The sequence below is a fragment of the Solea solea genome, chromosome 12, assembly GCF_958295425.1.
Source record: "Solea solea chromosome 12, fSolSol10.1, whole genome shotgun sequence".
Taxonomy (NCBI): domain Eukaryota; kingdom Metazoa; phylum Chordata; class Actinopteri; order Pleuronectiformes; family Soleidae; genus Solea; species Solea solea.
In genome coordinates this window covers 13,674,266-13,690,874 of record NC_081145.1, presented here as the reverse complement: position 1 = coordinate 13,690,874, position 16,609 = coordinate 13,674,266, and the positions used below count along the sequence as shown (strand labels likewise).

The following is a 16,609-nucleotide window of genomic DNA, read 5'->3' as shown; positions in this document are numbered from 1 at the left end:
GGACATCTGGACCTTTTTTTTCCCACACGATAAGCAACAAACCACTAATGTTATGATAGTTAAATCTATTTATATCACTTTTTGGGGGCAACAAAAAATGCGCTTTCACTTTTTGAGTATAGCCTACAGTTATAGTTATTGACTGACATCCACAGTGAAAATGTCGATTTTCAAATAGACTGCGTGTGTAAAACAACTATTATAAAAGCCAGCAAATGATCGTAATGTATGCTTGATTGCCATTATTTGTTCTGCTACTTTATTAATCAACAGTGGCGCAAATAATAATCATAATAATACTAATCATAATAATAGTGATACTACTACAAAATACTACTACTAAAAAACAGGCGAAACTTCTGTTCGAAAACCTACCTGCAAATAGTAAATCAGCCAGTAAAATCCTGCTTGCAGTAACACAATAATATTCTTCTTTTTCTTTGCTTTTATTTACACATAATTTCGTACTCAGCATTTGGTCAAGGAGGAGCAATTAAGCCCACTTTTAGATTTTAAGTGGTTTCTGAAGCGGCACTAAGAGAGAAGTCTGGAATAGACCTAATGTGTAAATAATATATGATAATGTGACCTATGTGAAACTCGGTACTGATGGTTCTGACAAAACTGCTGTCAGTTTTTAACTGTTCGACAGTTCAAATTAAACCACCAGGGCCAGTCTGCAAAAACAAGAAAGCCCTGTAAACAATTCAGATGTAACTTGCTTTGTTTTTTGTATCTTAAAGGAAGGGGTTAAAGTGTGAGCTCTGTTATGTGATGTATGTTAAATCGTATTTAATATGTCATGTTAAAGAAAATAAATTATCATCTGACATTGTGGAGTGGAATATGTCAAGTATATCAGAAATGAAATTGTGGCGAAGTAGCCCGGTGTTTAGGGTAATGTTGATACTTTATTTTTCACTGCTGATCACATAGTATCCATGACGAATTATTTTTATTGAATATGTAAAGCAGAAAACACAATAACAGTAGTATAGTAGCAGCAACAGCTTCATGCTGTACAGTGAGGGCTGGTGCCCATGGAGGACCATGCACGACAGGGATGTCCGAGTCCCTGAGTCAGGCCTAAGTCCGGACCGCATGCCATATAATTGTATCTCAGTGGTGAGGTTATAAAGTAAAGCATACATCAGCATACATGTGTTGGTGCCATGGCTGTTGTCCTTGTACGTAATCCTGGTCCTCGGGGACCCCTGCATGTTTTAAAATGCGGGCTCAGGCTCCAACACACCGGATTCAAATAGAGTCGTTATCAGGCTTTTTCAGAACTTCGTGTGTGTTGGAGCAGGGCAACATCTGAAACACACAGGTCTCCGAGGGCCACGATGGAGAAACATTGTGTTACAGCAGGTGTCTGTACTGTCTCAGTCATCCAGGTCATAGTCATCTTCAGGAGTGAGATGCCATGTATGTTACAGCAGCGCCCCCTGCTGTCTGTTACTGGGAAGCGACAGACAAGTTTGAATCGAGTGTCCCTGGAGGGTGGCCTTTGCGCATGCGCAGCCAGTGCAAGAAGATGGCGGAGAGTGCGGAACTGAAGGTAACGGTAGCCTCTATCATAGCTTGTCAAATAGACGTGTCACAGGGCGATATTTCATTCTCAAACCATAGCACCAGTATTACTTGTCAGTCGAGACCCAAAGCGTGTTGTTAACCAAGCATATTCCAACACAACAGCGAAGCAGACGAGGCCAGACAGAGTGTTAGCTGGCTGGCTAGCTTGTTAGCATTAGCTTTGTTATTGTTGCAGACGCTGCGTTAGACTGTCCCTGCTGAGCGGCTCACCTGCAGATAAGGCCACATTTTGCTTTTGTGAAAAAAACCAAAGCCACCTCTTTGTCAGCGGTGTTGAACTCCACAGCATTGTAGTGTTACACGCATGACACTATCGTCAGTTCACCGGGCAGACCGCAGTGTCTGATGAAAAACGGGCTCTGTCTATTCCCTGGAAGGCAGCCACTGTTTTGCTTCCATCAACGCCAACGTTGTTTATGACCCGATTCGATGATAAGCCTTAAAATGTAATATCAATCGACAGTCTGGGTATCTTTGGTGTTGGTGGTTAGTAGTGTAATTCTACGTGTTTCAGACAGATGACACATGCTCTGTTAGCCATGTTGTGCTGTCTCCTGGTAATCAATAAACATTAACAATCGATACCATCACGAAACAGTTTTTATCTTTGATTGTCAAATAATAAATCGCACACGTTTTACTAGACTTCACTACAAAGTCATTGTCCGATTAAAGGCAAAAATACATAGAACATCTGCCAATTACATTAAACATTTGAAAGGCATAGAAGCTTTTATCACAAATTCAGTGTCCGATCCTCTTTGGTACAACATATCCTCGCAGAATTGTGTTGGCAGTAATAGTAAACAAACAAGGTTTTGTGCAGTCAAATAAGGTAGGTAGAGCTAAATTTGAGTGCATTTTACAATGTAATGCTTGGTATGTTGTTGTGAATTGACAAAACAATTATTTTTGCTGTGTAAGATAATTGTTGTTTTGTGGAGAATAATACAATTCTCCTGTGGTGTAATGCAACATCACACAATAATTTGTGATGGTAAGCTGAAATAATATTTCTCTCACACCTTCTCAAAAAGGCTGTGTTGGATTTAATTTTTTGATGGCTTTTTTTGATGCTTTTTGATCAGCAGCCTGTATTTTCACAGCAGCAGGTACTGGCGCTTAATAAATTAAGTCTCTGGCTGTCTCTGCGAAAATAGTCCTCTGTGTGTGTTTAGTATGGTTTATCAAGAGGTTCACAATATTTGGCTTTGGTTGGAATATTTGTGGGATAGACTTCAAAGGAAATATCCATTATTCCTTTTCATATAGCAGAAATGCTAGGGATTTAGACAATTTGAAGGATAGTGGAAAATTTGAATCAAAACAGCATCAATGATAATGTTTTAAACAATATTTTTTTTAACCTATTTAATGACTTAGAACGTGTAAGAAAAGAAAACCTCTTTCTTTACATCAGAGCAGAAACATGTTTTCCATCCTATAACAGACCATTTTTCTACTCTCCATTTTTCACCAGCAAATGGTAATGAGCCTTCGAGTTTCGGAGCTCCAGGTGTTGTTGGGATATGCAGGGCGGAATAAGCACGGGCGCAAACATGAACTTTTGACCAAAGCTCTTCACCTAGTCAAGGTTGGTTGCAGTCCTGCTGTGCAGATGAAAATCAAGGAGCTCTACAGACGGCGCTTCCCAACCAAAATGGTTTCACCAGTGGACCTTGCTCTACCTGGTGTGCATTCTGCCTCCAGCCTACCTGCTGGCCTTGCCCAGCTGGGGTTTGACAGCCACGGTTCCCCGTCACCTCTTCTCCCTGTCTCTTTACTTGGGCCTAAGCATGAGTTAAGTCTGCCTCACCTCCCCTCTGCCCTGCATCCGGTACACCCTGATGTCAAACTCCAGAGACTGCCTTTTTACGACGTACTGGATGAGCTCATTAAGCCAACTAGTTTGGGTAAATCCTTCCCTTCTCGCTAAGCTCTGTGTCCATTGATAACATGTCTTGTGTCTCATTTGCTGAATGAAGGAATATTGTGACCACAGATATCTGATCCACGACTTGGAAATGTACTCTGTAAATGTTCACATGTACAGAGTTTTATGATGGTTTGTCACCTGATTGTCTTGTTCTGTTTATGATTTATTTCCATAGCCTCAGACAATGGTCAGCGGTTCCAGGAATCATGTTATGCCTTTGCATTAACACCACACCAAGTTCAACAGATTAGCAGCTCCATGTAAGTGAGAAATATGTAATCTGTCTTTAGCTTCAAATGAGATGGGAGGGAATAACACATACTATGAAGTAAAAGCATTCTAACAATAGTACCCATTTACAGTTAACAGCAAAAAGAAATCAAAGACTCACTGTTTTAGCTGCTGTGTCTGGTCTGACCTAACTTCTTTCTTTACTCTTTAGGGACATATCTGGGACCAAATGTGACTTTGCTGTTCAAGTCCAGTTAAGGTATATCTAATTGCCATAGTCTTCTTCAGACTGTAAAACGTGTCATCAGGATGTACTGCATATTTACTTGTATTGATTAGTGGTTCAGCTTTTGCTCAAGTTTGAAGTAACTGTATACAGTCTTTCACTACTGAAATGGTTAAATAAGCAAATGAGCCAAACTTTTTTGAATGGCAACAGAAGCACATTACTTTGCGCATTAATTTCCTATCATTGAAACTTAATACTAACTTTACTTATAACATGTATTTTAGGTTTTGTTTATCAGAAACAAGCTGTCCACAGGAGGATCACTTCCCCCCTAATCTGTGTGTAAAGGTGAACGGCAAACCCTGTAATCTCCCGGTGAGTCCTGCCTCTGTTAGAATAGAATAGAATAGAATAGAAATACTTTATTCGTCCCCAAGGGGCAATTGTTTCAACAGTCAGTCTTTGACTATGTAGCACCACCATTTACTGGCAATCACTGACGTTTGATGTTTTGCCTGCAGGGTTATCTTCCTCCCACCAAAAATGGAGTTGAACCAAAAAGGCCCAGTCGTCCAATTAATTTAACTTCACTTGTCCGACTGTCCACCACAGTCCCCAACACCATTGTGGTGTCATGGACTTCAGAAATCGGCAGGGTAAGAACATTCATATTAAAACGTTGGCATGGTTTTATGAAACAATAGTCATAGACGTTCCTCTGGGTGAATGTCATCTCATTATGACCTTCTGACTCTTTGTTATTTCTTGGTCAGAGTTTTTCCATGGCCGTTTATTTGGTGAGACAGCAGTCATCTGCAGTTTTATTGCAAAGACTACGGGGCAAAGGAACTAGGAACCCTGACCACTCAAGAGCTCTGAGTAAGGAACCACTTTTTGTTCGAAAAACATAGAACATGCCGCTATATCAGTAAGGAAGTCACATAATGCATGCCATTCAATAAAATCTGGTTTTCTCTCTGTTAATTCTTTTGTAAAACCTCCATGTGAAGCCTCGTGTTGAATCCCAGCATATTTGATCAGTTATGGTAACATGTACAGTATATATGTAAATAAATAAATATATTATTCATATTATGTTGTTACACCATTTTCAGGTAATACAGCTTGCATTTATGTCTTTATTTATTTTGAATAAACAGCTTTTCTTATCTTAAATATTGGCACTTCAGATAACTGTGGTATTATTCAGTGATTTGTAGTTGCAGGGCAGATATACAGTCCAATATCACGTGTGCATATTGTTAATTAGGAGGTTTTTGAATTATTTAGCATATTGCTTTTCAAACCATCTTTATTAATGTGTTTAAAATTAGTATTTTTCTTGTTCTTTCTCATAGTTAAAGAGAAACTGACCGCTGATCCAGAGAGCGAGATTGCCACCACCAGTCTACGAGTGTCTCTCCTTTGCCCAGTAAAGACTTCTCTTCACTATGCTGTTTATAAAAAAAAGCCTGTGTGTTTGTCAAGAACTGATCTGTAAACAGCTTGCACATTAGTGGGGGACTGCCATTGCGTTTGTGATGTTTATAACTGAATTTAGTGATATTTGAAGTGACATGTTTCTTTTGTGGTTTCTTTTAAAGCTGGGGAAGATGAGGTTGACAATTCCCTGCAGAGCGATTACATGCTCACACCTTCAGTGTTTTGATGCCACACTTTACATCCAAATGAATGAGAAGAAACCGACGTGGGTCTGTCCAGTCTGCGACAAGAAGGCACCGTATGAACACCTCATTATTGATGGGTGAGCACAACATTGCTTTATCTACCGATTGATTCCACTTTGAAAAAAATGTGTGTTAATGTATCCATCTTGTTGGTAGAGTTAGGTTAGATATGTTGACCAGGTCTGTGAAAATGCACCTCGTATCATAAACTTAAAAAGACGAATCTGAAACAAAAAGGAGGAAACTGGAGTACTTGGGGAAAACCCACACGCACACACAGGGAGAACATGCACATGGCAAATTAAAAAGAGAAAAGACATTATTTTAAAACTGGACTGAAACGTCTTGCTGTTTTCACAGGTTGTTTATGGAAATCTTGAATAGTTGTTCTGATTGTGATGAAATCCAATTTAAAGAAGATGGAAACTGGTCCCCTATGAGGTCAAAGAAAGAGGTGCAGGAAGTGTCTGCTTCATACAATGGTATATGCAGCTGTATGCAGCACACATATGTCACATTCTTCAAGTGTGCTCTTCGTTGTGATCTGTGGGCAGAGTGTGACTTTGATGTCCTTATTTAGATTTGTCTCGAACAGAAACACATGAGCAAAAACGGGGATCATCTAGTGATAACAACAAGAAGGTTGATGTGATTGACCTGACACTGGACAGTTCCTCAGAAGACGAATTAGAGGATGAGCCACCTCTTAAAAGGCCCTGTCCCTCCCTGTCACCCGTCTCTCCACCTCCAAACAAGGGGTGAGTCTTCAAACCACAAACTTGAGGTTGTTGTGTTACAGCCCTGTTTCTCATTAACTGGATGCTTGTTGTTTCCTCTCAGAGCCATGAACCTACACAGCCAGGCCTCACCTGTGGCCAGAGCTCCCAGCATGCCTCCTGTGGAGACGAGCTACATTCCTCCGCCTCCACCTCTTATCCAGGACTACCGCCACTACTATCACACAGCCAGTGACCTGCCAGGTAGACCTGTCATCTACCTTAAAGCTAAATGATATCCCTTATCTCCACCAGTTTAGTCAAATTTTGAAGGGATGACGTTTCAGGATCATCTTTCTCTCAGTGTACACAAGACATGCAAGTTTAATACCAACACACGTTTGTTTGTTGATCAGTTAGTTACTGCAGATATGATGAATGTTCTGAACTGAATGAATGACTGGACTTTTCTTTCTTGCAGATCTGAATTTCTTCTCCTTCCTCCAAGGCGACAATCAGGTACATTTACTCAGCCAGCTGGTGGAGATTTGCTACTCAAAGCTCCTGGAATTTCCACTCGAGATTTATTCACAGCACTTTTTATGTTGCGTTTTAGAAAGTAGATATCAATAACAAATATATAATAGATATTTTATAAACCTCATAACAAAATGTCTAGCAGATTTTCAAATACACACCTTAGTATTGATACAGTTCTTTTTTTGTTTTCCAACAGAGCCCTTATCTTAAATGTAATCATTTTACATGTAGCATTTGCTTTGTTGGTGTATTTATTTATTTCTTGGGCAGTTTGTTATTCAAAGCCAACTTAATCGAGCTTCAAGCAGTGTAGCTCAAAAAACACGCTTTTGGTTTAATGGATAAGACAACTGTGATAGTCCGAGGACTCTGTTTTACACCCGGCACAAAGCGTCATTGCTAGTTTCCGACTGATGCATTGTCATTTTCACACCCATCGCCCACGTTGTGTAGGTAGCGAAACCACTTGCGCCTGTAGGTGTGTTGCTCTTAAAATGAGGTGTGGTCGGGCACATTGTTTGGGCATTGCTATCTTGAGGCAGCAGAAAACTTTGTCTGAAGTTAATGGCGCAGGTATTTTTATACTTAATTAAACAGCACTTTAGATGCAACTGCATAGGCGGGTTCACAAGGCACATAAAAGTATAATGGAGTTGTTGATGGGACAGAGGATCGGTAGAGGGCGGAGGCCAAGGACCACATACCTGTCACTCAGTGAGAGTTCTTACTGCCACCCTAGATTATCTGCTTGCATGCCTTCACCTCACAAACAATCAGATCCATCTGCTCATTAGAGAATTGTTAACTTCTCCAGTTTGTTTTCCAAAATTTAAATATCAATGTTCCAAATGCAGGCAACCGAAAATGTTATTGAATATGTTATGCGTGATACACACCCACGAATAATTTAGACACCAAGTACAAACCCTTTGCACCTGGTGCCTCATTTTTTGCCAATATTACGTGCTGTCTAAGTAGCAAAATCAAAAAGTATGCATTCTCACCATGCACTTAAGATGAGCTCTTCAGAATCTCAACCTTTAAAGGCGACATAGAATGCTTGTATCACACATATATGTTAGTTATGGAGGTCTACTTACATATATTAACTTGTTTTCATGAATAAAAACCTCCTAATCGCTGCAAACGAGCCGATCAAAATATCTCCTCACTGACGCTCTCGTCAGCCGCGCTGTTTCAGACCAAACAGTTGCTGTGATTGGCCAGCCAACGAGAGCTTTCCTACTGTCCTGTGATTGGCCAGGTACCTGGAAGTGACGTAATAGATAGGCCAGCTCTCAGATACACAGCTCCCCCTCTGGCACGGTGGATGCTCTGCATCTCAGCAGCTTCAACGAGACTAGTTCTTCTTCTTCTGCGGTTGAATGTACGCAACCGGATGTGCCCGGACTAGTGCCCGCACCGGGAGGCGCTACGGTGGTGAGGATTTCTGATGACGACATCAAATTAAGGAAGTGTCGATCCGCTTCACAGAGCCCAGGAAAACAATACAACACTATTTTCTCAGCAGTGGCTGAACTGTTTGTTCTGAAACTTTAGGGTTTCATAAACGAGGTAATGACGCAGATACACACACAAACGCAGCGTTAATTGGAGCTTCCGGTCTATGTCACCTTCAAGACGTAAAGTTTGTGCCTGTCCACCAGAACACAAGTTTTTTTTTATCATAGCGTTTTATCCACAAGGAAACAGCATTTTGGAATAAAGCTTTATTCAAAAAAAAAAAAAAAAAATGCTTGTACACTGCGCACATGCCATATGTGCATGCTCTATGTCTTCTTCTCCAGTTTTGTTGTAGCAGGCTACATCTTTGCCTACAGGTCGGGCATATGTACTATAGCATTTAGAGTCATTCAGGGGGGTTTTGTGTGAACAGAAAACTTTTTCAAAACAACATAGAAAAAGATTGATTACATTTTCTTCTGTTTCCATGTGGATGGGTTCCTTAGTTTATGAGCTATACACACATTTTACATTTTATCAAATATACACAATGTTGCTGTTGCCTTTGTCTGTCTTGGCATGAATCAAGTCACTTCCTGTGTGTGCAGTGCAGGAATGTCACTGGGTGACACAAGGTCCAAACACAGTTATATTGAGAAACACAGAGTGTTGTGTGGAGCTGATAGGCTTAATCAACATTGTTTGAACTCATTTGACAATGGTTTTGAACTTATACACAATAATTCATTGTATAGTTTAAACACTTTGGATTAACCACAAAAACCTACTTTTTTTATTTATATAATTTTTTCTCCTTACTTGCCTACTCAGAATCTACTTTACTCTTATGTTTTGTTAATGCAATCATGAACAAGAGGGTTAGCAAATTTGGTTAAATTAAAATTGCTTGTTACTTAGCTGTTTTTTTCCCTCTCTGTTCTGTTAGCATTACAACATGGTGATGGCTGCTGCAGCAGCTGCATCTGTGACAGAGGACCACGAGCTGCTTCTCAACCGTTTCCTGCCCTACGGCTCCTCTCAGATGTTACGGGAGCAGCCTGGCACTCCTGGCAGCAGCACTCTGGCAGCCACAAATGGGGGCAGCAACAGTGGCAGCACCAGCAGTTTGGTTTCTTCCAGCAGCCTGCGGGACCGTGATAAAGACAGAGAACGAGACAGAGACAGGGACAGCCACACCATCTCAGGATTGTCTAGATCTTCAGTGGAAGCTGCAGCGGCAGCGGCGGCCATTTACGGCTCCATATCTGACGTTATCTCTCTTGACTAGATCACACAGAACTGAAAGACAAGGCGGACCCTAAGAACAGGAGTTCTTTGTAAATAAGGAAGAGGAAGATGAAAGAATACAGTCCTATGTACAGAGAGGAAAATCTATTTTCAATTTTACTTATCATATGTATATAGACTTAGGACGCTTCTTGTCCAGTTAGTTACTTCAGTTGATATTTTTCTGTGAATACTGAAGACTTTTTCACACCTCTTCATGTGGTCCTTTGATTATATTGTATCTTTTGTACCTGGTTTTTACAGTTTTATTTCGATATTCCATGTCAATGGCATTATTTCAGTATGTTACATGCACAGAACCCGATAAGGTTACACCTTATAGAACGTGATGTTCAGAATATAAAGAAAATGGGCATTGTTATAGATGTACAAAAGACAAGTCACAGCGAAACAGAAAAATGTGTAACACTTCTCTATTTTCTAAATGGCATCACTTCTGTCAACAGTTATTTGGGAGCAGAACGATCTGGCCGTTTATGCCATCACTGTAGATTTTTATGTAAGACATTCATGCTGTGGTCATATTATTTTTAAGAAATTATTTATAATGTAAGTTATGTTGGATGTATGCTGGTTTTTTTTGTTGTTTTTTTAAAAGAAGCATTCCCTATGCCTCTAGGAACTGTTGCCACTATTATTGCAAACGCTAAATCCTTCTTTTGTCATATCTCTTCCTCTTCATTTCTTCCAGTCAAATCAAACACAAACATTTTAGTATGAGTTCAGACTGAACGTTACATACAGTACATATTATTTGGGAGTAAGTCAGTATTGTAAGACCAGGCTTTTTAGTGTGTGAATGAGTGGCACTACTCTATCAAGCAGCCTTCTCTTGTCAAATAACACAATTGGACCGTTATACACATCAGAGATTTGCAGTATTCTGTATTTGTTTTAAAGTACAACTGTTCATTATTTTTACAGTAAAATATACACAGAAAACTACAGTGAAGTGGCTAGTGAACATCGACAAATTCCCACTTTCAAGACAAGGCTTGTTTCAGGTCTAATTGAAGTATTTATTTTAAGCTAATAACGTGTTCATTGATTGCAAGTGGGTGAACTACATTTCATAGTATCTTTTTGTTTGATTTTAGCACTTGCTTTTTTACCTTAAGGATGTGTGGAGCAGTGAAGAGTTCACAGTTGCAGTAAAATCATGAGTAGTTTTCAGCTTTGCATGTCTCTCAATACCTGAAAGCTCACCTGTTGTGTGCTTTTCTGGTCCTCAGTGAGTCCACAGGATGCATAGCCCTTTTTTGTTGTTCAGTGTATCTACAGCAGCCTCATTTTGGCCCAGAAGTTTAAAACCATTGACGTTTTCATGGACGCATCCCCTTGCTTTATATTTCTTTACTTGTGCTTACAATTAGAATTATTTATTATCATATGTGTTTTCAGCATTTGTTTGATTCGTGAATTACGCATTGCTGTCATTGTATGTGATATTTCATTTGTAATTATATAATTAATGCTATTTAAAGATGTCATTGTTGCTTGACATGCATTGTAACATTTTTTGTTTGTCTGTCCGTTTTATTATCAGATGATGTCAATAACTCATGTGAGGCTTTGATCATTTTGAACTGCTACAAGGTCTACTGTGCTGTTTGATATTTGTAAGAATTAAACCCATTTAAGAAAGTGCATCATTGCAGTTGGTCTGAGGGCAGTCCTGATTTAGCTGCATTGTGTTCTTTCCTTAAAATACAACATATTTCACTTTCACTGTTTTTTTGGTAACGGTGAATCATGATTTTTAGTGAGAGTAATGAGTATTACCAGTGTTGTGACGGACAGCGAGATGTGTTACTCAAACCATTTCAAACTTCTCAAAACATTTACACTCATAATTAAATCCGTTACAAGACCTCAGCTATTGAAGTGGTGGTGATGTTGGTGATGGATTCACTTATCAGAGTTGATTTGTGTGTCCTTAACTGGAACACAGTTAGGGATCTTAATGTGAAGTGTATGTATATGTATATGTATATATATACATATATATATATATACATATAAATATACATATACATATACATATAAGCATCAAACATCAATCCTCAAATACTTATACTGATATAAAGAGACCAGGTGCACATTATTACAGAATACACACAGGATTCACAAAATATTATGTGGTGTTTGTTGTTGTTTTTAGAAAATAGTCATCAAATGTTTAATTTTAAAATGTATTCTGTCTTTGTTATTGTCACAGATGTCATTTTTCAGTATACATATGGTCGCAGTTTTAATACGTCACCGCGCGGATCATGACGTTTTTAGAGAGCGGCGCCGTTTCAGACTGGAATGGAAGCTGGCGATTTCCCCCATATTTTGATAGTTTAATCCGTGAATGGCGCCGAAACAGGACCCGAAGCCTAAATTTCAAGAAGGTGAAGAGCTGTGGGTTTTCTCTCCTCGTAGATCCGCGGGGTCGTTCAGAGCCGCAGCCGCTGAAAATGTTATCTAGCTCTCGGTCGAAACAGACACAACGACCGCCGCCATCGAGCAGCTAGCACTGTTAGCTTTCATTGTTCGTTCCAATAGACGAGACACGACCTCACTGTGTCTGATGCACTGTTTTGTTTAATTCGTATGTATTTAGCATTTCCAGCAGTGTTTCGGTAGCAGTGACGCAGCAGTGGCACCAGTCATGCTCTGAATTTTAGCCACGGCGTTAGCAGCTAGCTTCATTCATTCACCGCCTCCTCTGCTCCGTTTGAACCGCGCTCCCGTTGCTACGTGTACTGTGAATGCGTTAGTGGGTTTTCTGTGTTAATCTACGTCTTTTAACGAACGTAAACCCCAATTAACTATATGTTACTATCATTTCCTACTTGAATGTATACAATTGATTTCACTGGAACAAAAAAAACACCCCACACAACATGATAACAAGTGTAGCTCGAGGCTCACGTCCTTGCATTAGAATACAGTTAATAATTTGGTGGTGTCTCGATGATGTTTACTAGTAAAATGTCAGTGTCGATTATTAATTACCAAGTAATTCGATATTTTATGCAAATCCCTTAGTCCTAATATTAATCTCAAATCATGCTAAATGAAATTCAGACTGTCCTTGGTTGCCGATTTTCATGTTCGAGATATTTAAACTAGTAAACAATCTGTTCAACACCACCTCACTGTCCGTATGTGTTTGCAAGTATTTGCCTACACAGTTTAATTTTGTTGCAATTGGATTTTTATTGATTTTGATTGACCTCCACTGTTCAGGTGAAAGAGTGCTGTGTTTTCATGGGCCATTGCTCTACGAAGCTAAGGTAGGTTGGTTCATTTAATCTGATTCTCTAATCCTCATCTGTATCTGTGTGTTGCTGATGTCATGTTTTGACCGCGAATTGTGTTTTTCTTTGCAGTGTGTTAAGATAAACATCAAGGAAAAACAAATAAAATACTTTATTCATTACAGTGGGTGGAATAAGAAGTAAGGGCTTTTCTCTGATGAATCAACTCTTTGAATATTTCTGCAACAAATATTCCACATAGGCTTAATTTCCTGGTGTTTTCTCTTTCAGCTGGGACGAATGGGTTCCTGAAAGCAGAGTTCTGAAGTATGTGGACAGTAATCTGCAGAAACAAAAAGAGCTTCAGAGGGCCAATCAGTAAGTCGTTATCCTTTTTAATGTTAGGTTTTTGCTAAGTTTGCTACCTGTTTACAAACACCTCCAAAAGGAGTATTTGCATGTTACTGTCACGATGTACCTGAAACAAAATGCAAATGCTGAAATACCCATTCTGTAACAGAAGTTTTGTTCTCTTCATTCAGAGACCATTATGTAGAAGGAAGAATGAGGGGTGCTGCACCGAATAAGAAGTTGCCTGCTCCACCGCAGAAAAATGAAGTGTGAGATTTGTTGTTCTACTTTGCACATGACGTGGTGTTTTGCTAAACCGCTGCAGAGGTCTTATAACTGTAAATTTATATTTTGTCAATGTTTTAAATCTGTTTTTTTTTTCTTGTAGGAAAACCAAAAAGAACAAACTGAAGAGTAAGTATATAATTCTGTGTGAAATTTATTACAGCAAGATTTCACACACACACACACACACGTTTCATGCTGCTTTTATGAACTGAATAGCGTTTACATGTGAATGATGTCTGTGCAGCTCCTGGACCAGGAGAAGGGACAAGTTCAGGAGGAGACCCGACACACCCTCCGCGGAAGAAAAGGGCACGTGTTGACCCAACAGTTGAAAGTGTAAGTTCACAAATCTTTTAAACCCACATGTAATAATAAATGTTCTGATCTGTGGTTTCTGTTAGCATGAAATGATACTGAGCCACAGTCAAAGCAATTGATCGAGATGTGGTTGCAGTGCTGAGATGGAAAAATTCAGGATGCATTCATTATTTTTGAGGTTAAAAGCTCCCTGTTCATTTTTGTCATTTAATATCTTCCTGCGAGTTCAGGAGGAGACCTTTATTAATCGAGTGGAGGTTAAAGTAAAAATCCCAGAGGAGCTTAAACCATGGCTTGTGGATGACTGGGACCTGATTACGCGTCAAAAACAGGTCAGAAATCTGGGACTTTTGAGATTGAAGTCAAACTCTTTACGTGTTTTATTTACAAAATATTAAATGTCTCTTTTTGCTTCATGTTCAGCTTTTCCATTTACCTGCCAAAAAAAATGTTGACACAGTCCTCGAAGATTATGCAAACTACAAGAAATCTAGAGGAACCTCTGACAGCAAGTAAGAATACTCTTGTTCTCTCTCAATATCGCACGATTAATGCCCAAAACGGGACTCGCATGTGGATCAATTTTCCGTCATAAAGATAAAATAACACATTTCTCTATTCACCTCTCAGGGAGTTTGCTGTGAATGAGGTGGTTGCTGGTATCCGGGAGTATTTCAACGTTATGCTGGGGACACAACTCCTCTACAAATTTGAGAGACCGCAGTACGCAGACATCCTGGCCAACCACCCAGATACATCCATTTCTCAGATCTACGGCGCTCCACATCTACTCAGACTCTTTGGTACAAACACCTGCACAACATCACACAGTTGCATTTATTATGAGGATATATGGCTTTAATTCACTCTTTAAAGTCAGTTCTGCCTTTTGTAGGAATGAGTGTTTTTTTTTAAATGATCAGAGACTGGCAGTCACCCTGATCTGCTACTGTAGCTGCACTTTACATAAGCGCTGGCTGTCATCTACTTCAGTGAGCAGGTCCTTCATGTCGCTCAACTGTAGACTGTAGCAGGGGTTTATATGGTTCACGCTCAAAGTGACATTTATTTCACATTACCTGTGTTCAGTATAATTGGCCACATGTTAACACAATGCCTTGTTTTGATTCATTCTGGTTCACTCCATCCTGTCTGCATGAACACACACACTCATAAAAGTGGGGAGTAGTAGTTGCACTTTGTGGTAACTCCAGTTTTCAGTTTTTACAGAATATAAAGGTAGTAAATGCTGGTGGTGAATACAAAAATGTAGAGAAGTGATATTTTCACCCTTTTGGTCGCAGTTTAACATGTTTTACACAAACAGAGCTGATTTAGCTCTCCCTCTGTCTAGTAGAAAAAATGGTATTCCCAGCTGCTCTGTTATCCGGGATCGAGCAGGCCACAATAAAAAGCTGATAGGGACATCTTTTACATTTCCTAGAATCTATACTAATTATTTGTGTAATTATGTGTATAATATGTTGCTGAAAAAATAATTGCCTGATTTCAAATCAACAAAATATCAGTATTGGTATGTGTCTCCAAATCATTTGGCTATAAGAAGAAAACACTTATGTCCATGCTGTGGTCGGGTAACATTCACGTGTAAAGAGATAGTTTGCTAATGCCCAGCGAGTTTCTATCATGTTGTTGTTAATACAAAAACCCACTTTTCTCCCTCAACAACTCAATCCAAATATACCATAATGTAGCCATTAAGTTGTTATGTTACGCCCTGTGTTTTCTGCTGCACTCGAGTTGGACCAGTCGACTATACAAATATTTCTATATTTGTGTAGGAAAGGAATAGTGATTGTATGGTGTGTAAAACTGTTATTTTATTTGATTTTTTTAAAAGTGAGAATCGGAGCTATGCTGGCGTACACTCCGCTGGACGAGAAGAGCCTTGCACTCCTGCTCAGTTATCTGCAAGACTTCCTCAAGTGAGTATTCAAGGCCTCGTAAAGCTGTGAACTCTAATGTTCCATTTTTTCGGCAGCCAAAATGAGTGAACTGTTGCTCCCTTGCAGGTATCTTGTAAAGAACTCTGCATCACTATTCAATGCAAGTGACTATGAAGTTGCCCCTCCAGAGTACCACCGCAAGGCAGTTTGAGGGTTTTCATTTTTCAAGTGTCTCGATGTTTGGAGACGACATTCTTACCTGTGGAAAGGATGCGATTTCACAAACGGCCCTTTTTTGGAGAGCGGATTGTGCGAGATCTGTTGATTTATTAAGGAAGGATCAGAGCAAGATGTCACACTAATCCCTGGACAAATTCAATTTTCTTTCATGTGGAAAGCTGCTGAGTACGCTCTTCCTCTATTGGTATGTTTTTCAGTACCACATTTGAGTTTCTATGATGCTTGTTTTGCCTGGTGTTTTTCCAAGATCTGTTGATTTTGTTTTCTGTTCAGATGCTGGCTAAATTTGTCTCTTTGGCTGTCATCGTTTTTCTAATAAAAAATCTTTCACTCTCTGTTTTTGCTTTGGAGATAATGTCCAGTTAAGCCCCGTGGTACGATACTTTTTCATCAAGAGGGAAATCTGACGCCAAGATAAACATTTAAAAAAATTGTCTAAAAATGACTCATGAAAGCTATTTGAAAGTACAGTAAGTACTTTCTGCCACAAGGAGTCTCTCCTTTAGAACAAATTCAAAAAGGCCTATTTACATGACGGGTAGCTGTGGG

General features: G+C 39.5%; 2 protein-coding genes across 4 annotated transcripts; both read left to right on the top strand.

Moving 5' to 3' along the window:
- The first annotated feature begins 1,516 nt into the window (after positions 1 to 1,516).
- On the top strand, positions 1,517 to 11,355 carry pias1b (protein inhibitor of activated STAT, 1b). 3 transcript variants are annotated; one of them, XM_058646216.1, is made up of 14 exons: positions 1,517 to 1,561; positions 3,077 to 3,509; positions 3,708 to 3,792; positions 3,975 to 4,022; positions 4,277 to 4,367; positions 4,514 to 4,648; positions 4,766 to 4,871; positions 5,351 to 5,424; positions 5,597 to 5,757; positions 6,041 to 6,162; positions 6,276 to 6,438; positions 6,521 to 6,660; positions 6,878 to 6,915; positions 9,347 to 11,355. In XM_058646216.1, exons 1-14 carry the CDS (start codon positions 1,517 to 1,519, stop codon positions 9,686 to 9,688), a joined length of 1,983 nt encoding a protein of 660 aa, XP_058502199.1. In that variant the 3' UTR covers positions 9,689 to 11,355. The 3 variants fall into 3 exon arrangements, with proteins under 3 accessions (XP_058502199.1, XP_058502198.1, XP_058502200.1); XM_058646215.1 differs by having other exon boundaries at positions 6,261 to 6,438; XM_058646217.1 differs by lacking the exon at positions 1,517 to 1,561 and adding an exon at positions 1,717 to 2,431 and having other exon boundaries at positions 6,261 to 6,438.
- Positions 11,356 to 11,986: 631 nt separating this feature from the next.
- On the top strand, positions 11,987 to 16,395 carry morf4l1 (mortality factor 4 like 1). The gene is made up of 12 exons (XM_058644406.1): positions 11,987 to 12,104; positions 12,946 to 12,992; positions 13,089 to 13,156; positions 13,248 to 13,334; positions 13,499 to 13,576; positions 13,696 to 13,721; positions 13,840 to 13,931; positions 14,144 to 14,245; positions 14,337 to 14,425; positions 14,544 to 14,716; positions 15,775 to 15,859; positions 15,947 to 16,395. The coding sequence occupies exons 1-12, from the start codon at positions 12,065 to 12,067 to the stop codon at positions 16,029 to 16,031; spliced, it is 972 nt and encodes a 323-aa protein (XP_058500389.1). The 5' UTR covers positions 11,987 to 12,064; the 3' UTR covers positions 16,032 to 16,395.
- Positions 16,396 to 16,609: the final 214 nt, after the last annotated feature.

Excerpts from the sequence above, each read along its gene's own strand:
- pias1b (XM_058646215.1), top strand. The coding sequence starts at position 1,517 with ATGCGCAGCCAGTGCAAGAAGATGGCGGAGAGTGCGGAACTGAAG. Across the intron at positions 1,562-3,076 it reads CGGAGAGTGCGGAACTGAAG|CAAATGGTAATGAGCCTTCG; the intron begins GTAACGGTAGCC and ends ATTTTTCACCAG. Across the intron at positions 5,425-5,596 it reads GAGTGTCTCTCCTTTGCCCA|CTGGGGAAGATGAGGTTGAC; the intron begins GTAAAGACTTCT and ends TTTCTTTTAAAG.
- morf4l1 (XM_058644406.1), top strand. The coding sequence starts at position 12,065 with ATGGCGCCGAAACAGGACCCGAAGCCTAAATTTCAAGAAG. Across the intron at positions 13,577-13,695 it reads CCACCGCAGAAAAATGAAGT|GAAAACCAAAAAGAACAAAC; the intron begins GTGAGATTTGTT and ends TTTTTCTTGTAG. Across the intron at positions 14,246-14,336 it reads TGATTACGCGTCAAAAACAG|CTTTTCCATTTACCTGCCAA; the intron begins GTCAGAAATCTG and ends CTTCATGTTCAG.